Genomic DNA, 16,696 nt, shown 5'->3' on the forward strand with positions numbered 1-16,696 from the left:
AAAGCATTTTGGGATATTGGAGGATACACAAAACATGTATTTTGCTATTACAGCGTCCACACTTCTGATAAACTGCACTACCTGATGCGATCTAATTAGAACCGGACTCGAGACTACCTCCTGAGGTGGTCTTGAGTACGATATTAAATGCTGCGTAGTGTGGACGCAAACCGTATTTAGCCGGCTTAAATGCAACTAATACGTTTTAAAGGCATTATTATTATTATTATTATTATTTATTTCTTAGCAGACGCCCTTATCCAGGGTGACTTACAATTGTTACAAGATATCACATTATTTTTACATACAATTACCCATTTATACAGTTGGGTTTTTACTGGAGCAATCTAGGTAAAGTACCTTGCTCAAGGGTACAGCAGCAGTGTCCTCCACCGGGGATTGAACCCATAATCCTCTGGTCAAGTCCAGAGCCCTAACCACTACTCCACACTGCTGCCCTAAAGGCATAGTGTGGACAGGGCCTACACTGCATAGCCCATAATATGATTTGTATTAAAAAAAATAATAAAAAATAAAAAACAAGGGGAAACCATTTTTAACTGCTGGATATGCTGTATATTGCAGCCGTGGAAAGTGGTTCCCCTAGGAAGTGCGTCTTGGCACTTGGAAATGTAAAATGCACAATGTCCACTTACCAGCAAACATATATAAACATAGCGTATGTGACTCTTGTGTTAAGAAACCAGGGGGAAAACATTTTTCAGTGTGATGGCAAATGACAAAGATATGTGTACTCATCATGAAAGTGCAGGTATTTATATAAGCATGTGTTTTATAGGCGTGCCAGCTCTAGGCGTTTATTTAGAAAGCGCATATGTTATAATTTAATAATAATAATAATAATAATAATAATAATAATAATAATAATAATAATAATAATAATAATAATAATAATAATAATAATAATTTGCATTGCTGCTTTGTCGCTTTAATGATATAACTTCAACTTCCATGCTTTTCAACTTACTCTCTTAATGTTACGTTGTGAATTTTGTCACCGTTCTTCCTGTGCATGTAGTAGTTACGTGCTGTGCTAGCCACATGCGCGAGGGCTCTCCTCGGTTTCCACATCATCTGCACGTGTTCCAGCTCGTGTTCCAGCTCGTGTTCCAGTAGCATCCTCAGCAACTGCAGCCGCCGACTTACAACGAGCATCTTCTTTATACTGTACAATTAAATACACTATCAAATTGAATAGGCCTATTCTATTACAGAAATAATCACAAAATTGAACCGGTCTATGTTATTTATTTTATTTTTTTAACAATTAACACATTTATTTGTCAGTATTGGTGATGTCATTTTGTTTCCCCGCAGTAGTCGACACGACAGCATCTTGCTCGAGCATCTCACAAAGCGATATGCACAGCATTTTGGCTTTACCTAGTCACCAGTGACACATAACTGTCACCTGTCTTGTTTTGTCATGTTTTGAATTTGTACATATTGTTAATAAAATGTACAAAACTGATAATAAAATAAAGAAAAAATGTCATAATGGTCGCCTCGGGGCCCATGTGATTGCATGGGCTGCATATCCTTTTTTACGCCGCCACTTGTACCGTATAATACCGCAAATATGCGCATCTACAAGCCTATACTATGCTGTTGCATATGTATATACAAACACACACGGTGATTAGAAGGCAGGTTTACCAGTTGGCAAACTTACTTTCTAATCACCCTGTACACACACACACACACACACACACACACACACACACACACACACACACACACACACACACACACACACACACACACACACACACACACACACACACACACACACATATATAGTAACAACCCCTCGTATGCTGTAATCGCGTTCGGGAAGGTTCTGTGACCCAGGTTCAGCAGTTCAATTGCAGCAGGTGTTCAGGGACTTCAGAAATGGGAGAATCGCCACCAGTCGTTGCAGCATTGTTGGCACAAACCAAGGGAGAAGATGTTGCAACCATGTTGCTTGGGATTTGTGGCTGGTGCACCAGGGGCGTGCCCTGGATGCAGGGATAAGTTGTCAGAGAGACAAGCTGGCGTGAGAGAAAGAGCGCAACAGAAACAGCCAAGGAGAGGAGAAGAGACACGGGACTACATAAACAAGGAGCCATACACTGCACTTAATGGCTGTAGCACACGGCCGAAACAGTGTTTTTGGATTCTCTTTTCTGTTGTTTGTCACAGTTTGAGTAGCACTAAGCTGCTCAGCTGTAGCTGTACTACTGGCTGGTAAAACAGCACGCTTTACCTGTCAACTTTAGAGTCCCGGTTTAATAAATTCTGCAAATTCTGTGTGTGCAAACGCTGAATATATATATTAATATAGTGTTCTTTAAAACATCATACGATGCTACAGTTTATTCTGTATAATTGGGCTACTGCATTTATTTTATTTTTTTATTTATTTATTTCTTAGCAGACACCCTTATCCAGGGCAACTTATAATTGTTACAAAATATTACATTATACAGATATCACATTATTTTTACATACAATTACCCATTTATATAGTTGGGTTTTTACTGGAGCAATCTAGGTAAAGTACCTTGCTCAAGGGTACAACAGCAGTGTCCCCCACTGGGGATAGAACCCACAACCCTCCTGTCAAGACTCCAGAGTCCAGAGCCCTAACCACTACTCCACATTGCATTTAGAATGTTAAAACTTACCCAACAAGCTTACAGCAAATTGTTTCAGCATGGACCCAGAACATGGAATACTGCTGGACATCAAACATATTATAGTACTTCCAGAATCTAATAAAGCAATCCTCTAACAAACATGAAGTAGGCAAGTCTCATTTATATACTGAGCATCAAAAGAAACAAAATACTTATATTTGGATAAAATTCACTAGATGTGATCGAAAAATGACAAACTCTGTTTTATAGCAGGTGCAGTGACTTTTTATTGTGTGGATTAACAACTGACATCACAAAGATGCTGCAAAATGATCTGTCGATCTTGGGCAGGTGTTGTGACTCTTGGTCTCCCAGTTCGTGGCAGGTCTAGTTATACCATCTTGCCAGGTTTGAAATTGCTGGCTGTGAGCACCCAAGACTGTGAGCCGCAGTACGCTGCCCTAGTCCAGCCTCCAACATGCCGATTGCACGAAGGCGCTACTCTCTTGACAGATGGCATATTGTTTTTTTTTTTCTGTGATTTTCCTTATTGCTTTTATTCAAGCTTGCAATGCAACAGCTGAAATCACACCATATCCAGTGTCCAATGAACGGTCTCATTATTTAGGGGATTAAGTGCATATGCTTCCATCAGTCAAGGATGAATGATCACTTGATTAAATAAAAACCAAAAACATTTAGTCAATGTCCACCATTTATATATTTAAAAAAAAAAAAAAAGTGTTATAATAGTGATAAGTTTCTTTTGATGCTTAGGAGAGGGATTAGATTTGCTTTGGAATATACAAGGGGCTAAACAGACTGTTTGAAGCAAAATGTGGCAGTATGAAGCATGGTGGTTATGTACATTCCTGTAGAGAGTAGCAGCCTGACTTTGGGGAATGTACAGTTAAAGCCAAGATAAACACCCTATGGGAAGGCAGGTGTACAAGGGGAGGGGAATTGCAGATGTGTGTATTTACTTTGCACAGTATTCCAAGCCTCAGTGTTAGTCAGGCCAGTACCAAGGTTCAGATCATCTAGGGCTAAGTGGACATTGCAGTCTAGAACGTGTCAAAACATGCAGTTCTACTTATTAGGATAAAGTGGAACTAAATGGGCATTGTTTCCATCAAATAATTGTAAAAGGAAAAACAGATATAATGTTACCAATGCTTTGGTGAAACAGTCTAACGCACTTAAGATGTTACTCCTAATTGTGCAGAAGATGACATTTGTCTAGTACCAGCTATGGATCTTCCCTCTGACTCCATGTGCTATCAAGTAAATGTTTTTCCCATAACACCAAAATCAATGGTTTTCATAATATTACACAGAAACTTTTTTTTTTTTAAAAAACACTCGTCTGATCACTTCCTTGGTGGCTTCTCTCAAAACACAAATCCACATTTGATGCATCCCTATTATCAGTATTTTTCAATGGGTGGAACATATTGCTGACCAATAAAAGGAGCAGAATGAGCAAATGTTTATGGAGCTACATTTAAATCAATTGTATAGTAAAAGTTAGGAAAGGACAAGCCCTTTTACACACTATAGTATAAAAACATGTTATAATACAAGAGTATTTGATTTCATTGCTTAAAGACTTTAATATCAATTAAGGATTCATAAGTATGTCGATAAGACATCTCAAAAAGCTGTAGAAGCGAAATTGGTTAACAGGTAGGGTCGACACTAGTCTATAACTCAGCAGTTTTGCCCTGCAGCAGTGGGTTCCTCTCCTCATTCCAAGGGAACATGGCCATCTTCAGCCGACTGAAGTAGATTGTTACTCCTTCAACACTGCCATCACCTGGATGTCTGTTCACAGGCTTGTATACCTTGTAGCGTCTGTAAAAAAGTAATGTAAAACTGAATGCGCCTCTCCTGTGAAATTCAGTCAAATAAACTCAATTTTACACAAATGTCTATTCAGCAGGTTTTAAAAAGATACTTACTTGTAGAGAAGAGCTGCTACTGCAATAAGAACCATCAGGACGGCACCAGCTACGAGTGAAGCCTCTTTGACCACAGTGTATTTAGACTCTAAGAAAACGAACAAAAAAAAAAAAAAAAAAAAAAAAGGGGGGAGGTAAAAAACACCAAAACATAGAATACAAGACATTGGCCCAAACATGGTATCCATCAGCAATTTAAATTCAACACAAGACTGATTTGCCTACCTTGTCCAATAGTCACAAGTGTACTGGCTAGGGCTAGACTGGCAGAGTCGCTCAGGGTAATGTTCACACAGAATATCCCTGACTGATTGAAGGCTCTCTGGAGGGTCAGCTGGCACTGGTCAGCAGCAGGAACTTTGTCACAAATTATGTTCTTTGTTACTTTGCATGTAGAGTCCAATATTATGGTGCAAGCAGATGTGGGGATACTGTGTAATAAATCCCAAGACAGTTATTTACATCAGTGTAACAGAACAAGGCAGCAGGCAGAATATTTCACATGCGTATATTGGCAATACAGAATACCCAAACAAATCCAGAGAGGAAGGTGAAACTAATGCACTATCCATTTGTATCAATGTTCTAGGTTGCCTATTTAAATGCTTGTAAGCTTTAATATATTGCTTACCTGCCACTACATTTCACCAAAAAATCCACGGTGACGTCGGTTACAGATGCAGTAGAAACCTTAACAATGTTGGTAGTTCTGACACTCTCCACTGCAACGATCCCAGCTAGTAATACCAAATAGAAAAGCTTTGTTATTAAAAGTTAAGGAAATCAAGTCAATTCTTGTTACTCAAAGAATAATTCTCAAAAATCAGGAGTCCAAGCCAAATATATATATGGTCAGTTTTTACTGAGGTTACAGAAACACTGAAATATCACAACTGAAGTAATAAGTGAACAAAAACACAAAAAAAAAAACAAAAAAAAAACACACACACCACACTTCTCCTGCATGTCCCATTCCACAAAAGCACAAATCAAGTCAGAGAGTAAATTTACCATTCAAAAAAGAAACAAGTTAACAGCTGCCTGGATTTGTGAAGATCACTGCTTTTCTTAGACTGGAGAACAGCAATCCAAGCAGCTGTTACTTCAGTCGTTTCACTTGGATTGGTAAAATTAGCCTACTGACCCTCACCTTTGGAAAGCCTGACCTGAATTGATTGTGCAGCACTAAGCTTCTGTAATCACTTGCCTACAATACTGAGGTTAGCTATGAAGCTTCCATATCTGTAGAGCTTGCATTCTGGACTCCGACGTCGCCTCTGGAGCAGGCGTGGTTCAGTGGTGGAGGCAGCAGTGGAGGTGGTGCTGTTGAAAATCACGGTAGTAGAGGCTGCACTGGTGGTAGGGGGTGCAGTTGTCCGGGTGTCGGCATCAGTGGTAGGGGGTGCAGTTGTCCGGGTGTCGGCATCAGTGGTAGGGGGCGCAGTTGTCTGGGTGTCGGCATCAGTGGTAGGGGGCGCAGTTGTCTGGGTGTCGGCATCAGTGGTAGGGGGCGCAGTTGTCTGGGCGACTGTGGTAGCAGAATCTGCTGTAGGGGAGGACGGTGCAACTAAAAAAAAAAAAAAAAAAAAAAATTTAAACTAGTTCCACATACTAGTAACAACTTGATCCATTTAGGAAACCAGTTTTCCCCATTGTAGTTTAAACTTTAGAAAGTGATGTGAACTTTGCACTAGAGCAAAAAATGCAGTAAAATGGCCCATAGTGCAAAGTTGTCACATTTTTATATCCCGAAACATTCTAGGATACGAACAAACTTCACATTTTATTTTTTATAATACCACATTGCAATCTGGATTTCAGTTTGAAGTTAAATGTCAAAATGAAGCTTTAATAGTCAAGGAGGGAGTGACCTTACCAGCAGTAGTATCCTGACTTGGCACAGAACTCTTGGTGGATGACAGCACAGTTGAAGGCATTGCCGCATTCAGAACAAACATATCAATGTATTGTATATGCCAGTGACATGCACAGTTAAATAAGGACCAAACTAAGGACTGTCAATTAAAGTTTAAAACTACCATGGTAGCTAGTCTCCCTTATTTCAAACCCAGGAACTCCGCTTCCCAATTACCCACTATTTTGAACTGTAACCCCAATAACCAGCCCTTTTGTCACTGTTAAAAAAAAAAAAATCCAGCTTACTCAAATTTAGGCCTGCTAACAGCAGTCTATCATTTAGGAATACAATCAATTTCAATTGACCAAACAGATTGGGAACCCTTACCTGTCGTTGGATCCGAAGTAACAGATGTCAGAGACATGGGTGTTGGGGTAGCAGGTCCACAGGGCACTTTGAAGATTGCTTCAATGGTAAGTTTCACAGTGTAGTTCACCAGCTGGCTGTAGGCATGGGTAGCGATTGAGCTGCGAGTAGTAAGTTTGTTGCCATCACTGAAATCCCATTTGTAGGACACTTCCGCCTTCTTCAGGTAGTTGCTGGGGTCGTGGATTTTGACATTAAAAACAATGTCCGAGTCCTTGATGAAGACATTGTCAGAGGCGTTTTGGGCATTTTTCTGAGAGATGTTGACGATGAAAGGAATCTGATCTATTATAAAAATGTAACAGCCATATTTCAAACCCGACTGCCAGCTCCATGGCTCCAGTAAAAGCAATTATAAAAATAGCAGAACCCCAAAAGACAGGACTGCTTTTGATCTGCAGGCAACATAAGCTAATCAGTTTAAAACTTACAATTTAAGGTTGTTACCAGTCATGTAAAATTTATATAGGATTATAATTGCAGGTTGTACATTGTAGAGTAGGTGCAACCACTGCTGTCAAACTAAGGATACAAAATATTGAGCAACAGAACTTTGTACAATGATAAAGCTGTAATGGAAAAGAGAAAATAAAAAAAAATAAAAAGTGGTCAACTCCACACTTCTTACCTGTAACAAAATAGATGCCACTTGCAGTTGCTGCAGGACTATACTTCCTGCGATTACTTTTGCGATAAACAGACAACTCCATAAGCTGTGCACCAAGGGTGATGTTGGTTGTGTTGAGCGAGATACTTGAAACAGAGCGATCATTCTTCTGGTAGTACTGACCTGAATAGGGATGGAACACACACTTGGACTTAATGCAGTTGGTTCCAAACATTCCTTAGTAGAAATTGTCCCTTGTACAAGCCTGAATCCCGTTTTCAAAATACCACTAAAACAAGGGAATTAATGACCACCCCAGGTTTACCCACTTAATGTTCACCATCTACAACCAAGTAAATGCAATGACCAGTTTAAATTCTAAAGTTAAATCTAAAAGTCTAAAGCTACTCCTTAGTGTAACCAATTAAAAGTGCTCACATCTTTCAGCTTGGGAAGACTAAGGAATTTGCTTATTTGGAGACTTTTGGTGCTAATGGCCTACTCAGCTTCCAGGAGTCAAGATCTTCTTTTAATTTGTATCTTAGGTTACGATCTGCTCTACGTGCAGATGCAGTACCATGGGACACAGTCACCTCTACACATTCTATAAGGAACTGGCTCACTAATAACACTGTCAAAAGGATTGAGATCAGTTATTGATGTAACTTAAAAAAAAAGGATGGTGAGCAAGTAGATTCAAGAAACTGCACAGAGTCCTTTTCTTCACTCAGTTGTTAGGTTTATTGAAATATGCAGGGAGTCTGGTCCCAGGTACAGGACAAACAGAATACTCGTTCTTACAATTGTTGCATGACATTAAATACCCTTCTGCATAGGTGTCTCTCTCCTCCTCTTTCTCTGACACTTATCCAATAGAAAAGGTACAACTCATTATCCTGTTACCATATATTTCATTTAGTGTGAGTGTGTGTGTGAGTGTGTAGTCTAGTGTGACGACCTCTGAACTCGGTGCATTCCTCAGACCCCTGGTGCCCCAAAAAGGTCCATACATCTGGTTTTTGTCATCTTCCTTGTAACTATCTCTCCGTTTTGCCTTAGACCCTTTGAGTCCAGTGGCATTATCTCTTACTCTCCCTGTGAACCTTTGGGTCCAACGGCAGTCCCTGGGAGCCTTTTAGCTCCTTTATGCTTTGTATTCCCAAAAGTCTTAGAGCCTGGCCCCTTCTGGTCCATAGCACTGTTATCTTGTTAGCTTGCAGTCAATGTTGGACAAGAAGCTTGTAGAAACAAGGTCTCTTATCAATTGTTAGCAGTACATGCAATTTGAACCAAACAGTCTGCTATCTGCAATATTAGTTTCTTTTCAGAAAAGAACACCAGTATAGCTCTGCCAGTCCACATGCGTAGCAAACTGCTAATCAATTCTCGATCCATGTTTTCCAACAGTTATTTATAATCATTATAAGCCTCTTGGCCTACTTCCATCTTGGGACCATGATATCTGTGCGTTTAACAAACAGCTCTCATGGGAATGTGGGTTAAAGCTATCTCATAGACCTTACTTGACTCCACGTAGGAGAGTCAGAATGGGACTTGCCCCCAATCCAACGTGTGGATTTTGTCACCATGGTACTCCTGGCACTTTCATGCATGTTTGACATGTCCTGATTTCTTTCTGGAAGCAAGTTGCCTCCACTATCAAGGATACTTATATTTCTCTGGAGCCTTCAACATTTCTCCTCAATGACAACTCTACAATTCAACTCCTTGTTTCTCAACGGAGAACTTTGCTAGCCAGTCTCACTACTGCTAAAGAAAACTATTGGTTCAGCATTGGCTTCCCCCACGCATTACCTTGGAGGCACTGGATGCTTAATCTACTGCCAGAGCCAATCATGCCTCTGCTTTTGTGCTTTAAATATGGAAGGATGCCCATGTTAAGGTGTCCACGTTGATCATGGAATAGCTTTCTCTTATTTTATTCTGGTCCTTGGCAGGGGGTTGGGGGGCGGTTCCTCAGGTTACTGTAGATTTTGACCAATTTAAAAAAAAAAAAAAAAAAGGGTGCTCATATCTACAAACAAAGGTCATCCAACAAATCTAATGAGGTTTATTCCCCTGGGACTTACCCATGGTATGCCACACATAAACATAGTTGTTCCTCCTCCAGTCTGAGCGCTGCGGAAAGGGCTTCCCGTCTGGAAACACGTTGCAGTTTGACTTGTCGGTGCAGTTTCCAAAGCCATAGTCATCAATCCATGAAGTCCAGTTGTACATGTCCTCACCTGGGCGAACCGAAGCATCTACTGAAGAGATGAGGAGCAGCTAGTGAAGCTGGACTAGACATGCGATTAAACAATCTGCTTACAAATCAAGGCCAAGTAAACCAAAGCGTGGCAGAAATTTTTATTTTACAAACACAGGTACAGGCCTTTTTACTTTGTCTAAAAACTAGTGAGGATAACCTGTTACAATACATCAGAGGTTCTTTGGCAGTTGCGTATCTTTTCAGCTTACCATCTATGCAATGTTTCTCATACACTAGATCTCCATTTTCATCTTCCTTCTGGCATTTAGGAAATTCGAGTCTTGCAGTAAATGTAATATTTGATCCTACCAAAGCAGGACTGTCACTGGTCAAATGTGCAACAATTTTCCCTGTGGGGGTCGAGGGAGAGATTTATTCACTTTGCACTCACAGGGCCAGCACAAGTACATTGGCTTATTCTCAATTAATGAGAATAACCAACAGCTGTTTTTTGCAAATGTAGTTAACCATTAAATTAGGGTATTATCTAGGATGTGAAGAGTATAGAAAAAGCAAACAGTCACTATACTGCTCTGCATAATGAGGCAATACCAAAATTTAAAAAGGCACCAGAACTTACACATTAACATTTTACTATAGTTACCAAAATTAAAACAATGTTGTGATGCAATTTACCCTTGCCCCTTCTGTGGTTAATGGAAGGGTAGAGCCCCTCATTCCAACCATTGGTGTCCAAAGACCAGCCCTGTAACCGGGCATGCTTCCCAGAACCCATCCGGGCCCCAGATGGCATCATATCACGAACACCTGAAAAAAGAGATGACAAGACTAACCCTAGGTGGTAGAGGAAGAATGTAGGAAATCATGCCAAACCTATAACAAATGTCTGAATTCCATAAATAGAAAATAATTGTAACCAATTCTTGGCTTCTAAATGCAGCATGTTAAAACGGAGGGAAAACGAGCACATGCATTTAACATGCATTATTCCCCAGTGGTTGAATGGCAAGCCGTCAATCCGATTAGTGAGGCTCACCATTTGTAACCTCTGCTTCCGCACGCAATTCAATGTTCCCAGATGCCAATCCATTACAATTGTGCCTTTTAAAGTAGGTATGGGGAGTCAGTCCCAAAAGAATCCATTCCCGATTCCATTTCTTTCAAGTATGGGATTAAATTCTATTTTTGCCATCAAAGAGTCAACTCCAGCACCAGGATCGATTCCAACTCATGGAATCAAATATTCCATGTAAGTGAACTGAAACATATTACACCAAGTTTTTATTTTATTAATACATGATCACTGGTTAGGTTGCATGACTCCAAGTACCAGTAACAGTTACTACTTGCTCAACAGTGCCACGCAACAGTGGCTTTGCTGCAATTGTTGGTTTCTCACCTCAATCACGATAGGGGCTCTTCAGCTATTGCCGACTTGCATTAACTGTGCAATATTTATATTTAAATATTAGTTTGAGTGTCAAATGTATTCTTTACTAGGGAGTTTGTATATTGCACTCACATGCACTCAACACAGCAGCTTGTAAAGTAAGGGATAACAAGACAGGGCATGCATTGTGCTCCATTAACATACTGCTGTAATTGGGTTGGAGGCACAATGCAACACAATGCATAAGCCCTGGAGTGTTACCCCACTTATAAAACTGATACACAAGATGTACTGTATATATACACACCTCTGTTTGAAACTAAATAGTCCCTCAAACAAGGATACATTTGTTGTAAACATTAAAACTAAAGGTTTCCATTTATTATAATTAACTAAAATTAATGAAGCCTTTGTGCTGGTCTCAATCGCTCCGTAAACAGAACTGACCTAACCCGCAATGTTAGCCTTGTTAGTGACCAAGTATTACAAAGATACAGAAAAGGAGGAAAAAACAAAACAAAACACACAACACAAAAGTTCACTATCTGACCTGGAGAAGCCAATAAAAAAAAATAAAAAAAAGCATTGGCATTTTTAAATGCTTGGTCACCAACAGGCTAATATTGGGGGTTATGTCGGCACGGTTTACAGATTAATTGATACCACCATGGAGGCCAACAACAAAAGGGAGTACTATTGACCAGCTGAATTACGCACTGAAGCATAAATTTGCATAAGACGATTTAGATTTTCTAAACAAACTAAGTCAACTTCCATTTCTTTACATTGCATCATATCAATAAAAACACCAGCTGCCGAAGCATTTGTTTTCTTTGATTTCATTAAGTTGTTGACTTGTTAAATCTTTGTGTCTCTTGCTTTGTATTTCTAGTCACTTGTCCTGCCTCTGAAAAGATCAAATGTGACGAAAGGAATGTCACTCATTTTTCAAAAAATACCTTTCACAACAGTGAGTATATATTGTGAGTAATGTGTTGTGTAATATTGATAATTTATTAATTTAACTGTGCTTCAGCAAAAATTAAGTTCTGCCATGCATTGTTCAGTAGTGCAACTGACAGAGAGAGTTGGGCCCCTGAAGATCCTTGGAGGACCTGCGTGGAGGACAGGTGGTGGGAGCTCAGATTGGACGGAAGGCGGAGGCTACCAAGAAGTCTTCTCCAAACGGATTCTCAGGAGCCAGAGGGGGCAGGGCAGTATAAATGGGCTGTGGGGCTGATGCGACGGGAAAGAGGAAGGGACAGGCGAATGGATAAGCAACGATAGTGTCAGAACTACAACAAACCCATGAAATGATGGCTATGACAGGTCACAAAAACAAGCCCTGTATAAAAATAAAAAAAAAAAGTTACTGGCTGCATCTATACAAGAAACGAGAATGGTCTTAACTTCTACAGTTATTGATGTCCACCTGCTGTCTATAGTTGAAAATCAGCAGCAAACCAAAAGCACATTCAAAAACCAAAGACCAATGCTTTGCTCCACCCTCAAATTTCAGACCCGTTATGCTTCAAAACTGCACCCTCACAGGAAAACTGCAATTCAACTTGGAGAAGCTCATAGATATACAAGCAGCCAAAATATTCAGGAACTACAAACCAGTTTCATCCTGATTGAGGCTCACCAGCGCAGTGTAACCTTGTGTCTTGACCATACTCTTGTTGTAATTTTCGACCTTCATGTCAACTGACAGCTCCAATTATTGCCAAGTACAGGGATACCCAAACATGTTATTTGGGTGTTTGCAGTCTTATTGCATACCCAGTTAACATTTTTTGGGTATCCCTGTCCTTAATGACTGGAGCTGCCAGTTGAAAGTAATTTAATATTATTTCACCGCTTTTTAGCTCCCTCTAGTGGCTACTACATCCGACGTCCATTAAAGAGATTCATCCCAACCTACTGTACCTCTTGGGAGGCTAGGTACCTACTGGCCCATTCCTATGGGATGATTTTCCTTGATAACGTCCCATTCAATCAATTGATTCCAATCAGATTGAGTGGTTGTTTACTAATTTGCTGCAAGACTTGCTGGGAATAATTTATAACTTGAAATTAAAACAGTTTCAATAATTAAAGGCTCCGTGTCCGTCCTGTTACGTGAATAAAATGACATCACTTTCATTATTTTTTAATCTATAATATTAATGTTGTATTAACTGGAAATAACATTTATGTGCCTGCAAGTAGTCAAGTCAGTCAAGTGTAGAACAGACAAAATTGAAGGATTAGTTTTGATCAGTGAACTGAATTCATACCAGGCAAAGACTAATTTATGTGGTAAATCAAATAATGAAGCATTAGCTTTTATGTGTATTTAATATCCATTTAGTCTATTCACTATCTAGCATCTTGTAACACAATTGTCACTTTTAAACAATTAGATGAGAAATAAAAAGTGTAGTACACATGTATATGAATGAAAACTTTGCTCACAGAAACAGGCCAACCCATCGCATTAAAAACAAATAAAGGTAATTGGTCTACGGTTATTTATTTAAACACCGGAATCAGTTATGATTCAGAGTAGATTCTCAAAGTACATTCCCAGTTCAGAAAGCGGTTCTGGAATGGGCTCACATTATATTTACCCATACCTAGAACCCTGCCCCATGATAAAATGTATTGCCAACGCACTGGTAGGTCATGCTCTTGGGGATGCATAAGTATGACAGCTCTTTGTATTTGCAGCATTTGTTTTTATTGTGGAATTTACGCAACAAACTTTAGATTTTTTTTTTTTTTCACAACTACTTCATGCAGTACCTCATTCATATTACTGTTTTGAACGGTTTTTTTTCCTGCTGGCTTATGTAGATCAATCCCCGCACCCCACCCCCCAATTAGAGACCATTGGAATAAGTATCCTCGCCTGCTACCTGGACAAAGGCGAGGTTTCCATTAAAAGGAAAACGGAGGAAAACCACAAACTCAGTGGTCGCTTTTACATGGTGCACATACAATCCCCAGCAGCGATTGTATGGCCTGTTCCAGCGAAGTTACACTTCTCAACCCCGCCCAATTGATAAAACAAAAATACCGACTTGAATTATATGACTAAAACAACAATATCCAAATTGTATCCTACTGTGTAGCAGGGATAAACCTGGACGTAGAAAACAGTACTTAACTGGAAATGTAACGTTTTTACATATGCCGTAAGTTCCCTCGTTAAACTAGTGTATTGCTGTATAAATCTAACACAGACAATATACACACACTACAATTAACCAACAAGATAAAATACTTACGTTTGCGTGCACGTGATTCTGAAATAAGTAAAATCAAAGCGAAGAATAAAAGAAAACGCAAAACACTCATGATATTGGTTTTATGGATCCAAAACAAAACCAAGGTATACGACGTCTCCGCGCAACTACTTCTCAAAAAGATGGTATAGTTTTTTGTTTTTTTTACTCGCTCTTTTATAACTGATTAGATTGCTCGGCCCATCATGTGATAGTAGTAATGAGACACATCTGCTTTCTTGTTACCAGCCGTTTAATCTGCTCATTCTTTTCATGCATGCCCTTGAGTCAGCAGTTTAATTTGTGGCATACTTAATGATCTGTTAAACAGTATGTAGTCATGGAAACTCACACTTCTGATTCATGTCTTTGTAAGATAACTATTCTTTGTTCCAAAATCCAAGAAGTATAATGTTAATTATATTGTTATATTGCTTAGTTTAATTGTCATCGAGATCCAATTAAAGCTTTAAATTTAAAACCGGCTATCATCTCAAATGTTATAAATTGGTTGTCTATTTACCTATTCGGAATGGCTCTATTACGTATTTAGTTTTATGAATGTATTATTGGCCAAAATGGTTTAATAGATCAATTAAAAAAAAAATTCAGCGAAAAAAGGCACTTTACAGAGCATTTAAAAGGGACCAAAAACAAAGCACACAGAAAGAGTACTTGGAACTGCAAACACAAGTCAAAAAGGAAGTTAGTAAGGTCAAGAGAGAGATAGAAATCAATATTGCTAAGGGGGCTAAAACCAATTCCAAAATGTTTTTCCAATATTATAACAGCAAGAGAACATTCAAAGAGGAGGTTACATGTCTAAGAGACAGAAATGGCAAAATCATAGACGAAGAAAAAATATAACAAATATATTAAATGAATACTTTTCACAGGTTTTTACAAAGGAGGACACGGGCAACATGCCCCACATGTTGACCTGTTCCTATCCAGTTTTAAATAACTTTAGCGTAACAGAGGCAGAAGTGTTCAAGGGACTAGGAGCTCTTAAAATAAACAAATCTCCTGGGCCGAAGTGTTAAAGGAACTAGGAGCTCTTAAAATAAACAAATCCCCTGGGCCGGATGAGATCCTCACAATAGTAGTCAAAGAAATGAAAGAAGTTATTTACAAACCGCTAACCTAGATCATGCAACAGTCTCTTGACACAGGGGTTGTACCGACAGACTGGAAAATTGCAACTGTAATACCGATCCACAAAAAGGGAGACAAAACTACAGACCAATAAGCCTGACTTCTAATATATGTAAACTTATGGAAACTATAATAAGATCCAAAATGGAAAATTACCTATATGGTAACAATATCCTGGGAGACAGTCAGCATGGTTTTAGGAAAGGGAGATCGTGTCTAACTAACCTGCTTGATTTTTTTGAGGATGCAACATCGACAATGGATAATTGCAAAGCATACAACATGGTTTATTTAGATTTCCAGAAAGCTTTTGACAAAGTCCCACATAAAATATTAATTCTCAAACTGAACGCAGTAGGGATTCAAGGCAATGCATGCACATGGATTAAGGAGTGGTTAACAGGTAGAAAACAGAAAGTACTGATTAGAGGAGAAACCTCAAAATGGAGTGAGGTAACCAGTGGTGTACCACAGGGATCAGTATTAGGTCCTCTGCTATTCCTAATCTACATAAATGATTTAGATTCTGGTATAGTAAGCAAACTTGTTAAATTTGCAGACGACACAAAAATACGAGGAGTGGCAAACACTGTTGCAGCAGCAAAGGTCATTCAAAATGATCTAGACAGCATTCAGAATTGGGCAGACACATGGCAAATGAAATTTAATAGAGAAAAGTGTAAAGTATTGCATGCATAAAAATGTGCATTATAAATATCATATGGGAGATACTGAAATTGAAGAAGGGATCTATGAAAAAGACCTAGGAGTTTATGTTGACTCAGAAATGTCTTCATCTAGACAATGTGGGGAAGCTATAAAAAGGCCAACAAGATGCTCGGATATATTGTGAGAAGTGTTGAATTTAAATCAAGGGAAGTAATGTTAAAACTTTACAATGCATTAGTAAGACCTCACCTAGAATATTGTTTTCAGTTCTGGTCACCTCGTTGCAAAAAGGATATTGCTGCTCTAGAAAGAGTGCAAAGAAGAGCAACCAGAATTATCCCGGGTTTAAAAGGCATGTCGTATGCAGACAGGCTAAAATAATTGAATCTATTCAGTCTTGAACAAAGAAGACTATGCGGTGATCCGATTCTAGCATTCAAAATCCTAAAAGGTATAGACAATGTCGACCCAGGGGACTTTTTTGACCTG

At 39.1% G+C, this 16,696-nt stretch overlaps 1 protein-coding gene across 3 annotated transcripts; it reads right to left on the minus strand.

The window, feature by feature from the left end:
• Positions 1–3,328: 3,328 nt before the first annotated feature.
• On the minus strand, positions 3,329–14,570 carry gpnmb (glycoprotein (transmembrane) nmb). Of its 3 annotated transcripts, none has more exons than XM_059011578.1 (11): positions 14,387–14,570; positions 10,400–10,531; positions 9,973–10,113; positions 9,585–9,761; positions 7,516–7,677; positions 6,849–7,172; positions 5,811–6,149; positions 5,235–5,340; positions 4,829–5,034; positions 4,604–4,691; positions 3,329–4,496 (listed from the first exon to the last, which is right to left on the minus strand). In XM_059011578.1, exons 1-11 carry the CDS (start codon positions 14,454–14,456, stop codon positions 4,346–4,348), a joined length of 1,896 nt encoding a protein of 631 aa, XP_058867561.1. In that variant the 5' UTR covers positions 14,457–14,570; the 3' UTR covers positions 3,329–4,345. The 3 variants fall into 3 exon arrangements, with proteins under 3 accessions (XP_058867561.1, XP_033849751.3, XP_033849750.3); XM_033993860.3 differs by having other exon boundaries at positions 5,811–6,170; positions 9,585–9,758; positions 14,387–14,564; XM_033993859.3 differs by having other exon boundaries at positions 5,811–6,170; positions 14,387–14,556.
• Positions 14,571–16,696: the final 2,126 nt, after the last annotated feature.

This window comes from Acipenser ruthenus, chromosome 3 (genome assembly GCF_902713425.1).
Source record: "Acipenser ruthenus chromosome 3, fAciRut3.2 maternal haplotype, whole genome shotgun sequence".
Taxonomy (NCBI): Eukaryota; Metazoa; Chordata; class Actinopteri; order Acipenseriformes; family Acipenseridae; genus Acipenser; species Acipenser ruthenus.

Coding starts and splice junctions, on each gene's coding strand:
- gpnmb (XM_033993859.3), bottom strand. CDS start 14,456: ATGAGTGTTTTGCGTTTTCTTTTATTCTTCGCTTTGATTTTACTTATT. Junction 7,173..7,515: donor TGGCATCTATTTTGTTACAG/GTAAGAAGTGTG, acceptor TTTTTATAATAG/ATCAGATTCCTTTCATCGTC. Junction 4,497..4,603: donor GTAGCAGCTCTTCTCTACAA/GTAAGTATCTTT, acceptor ACTTTTTTACAG/ACGCTACAAGGTATACAAGC.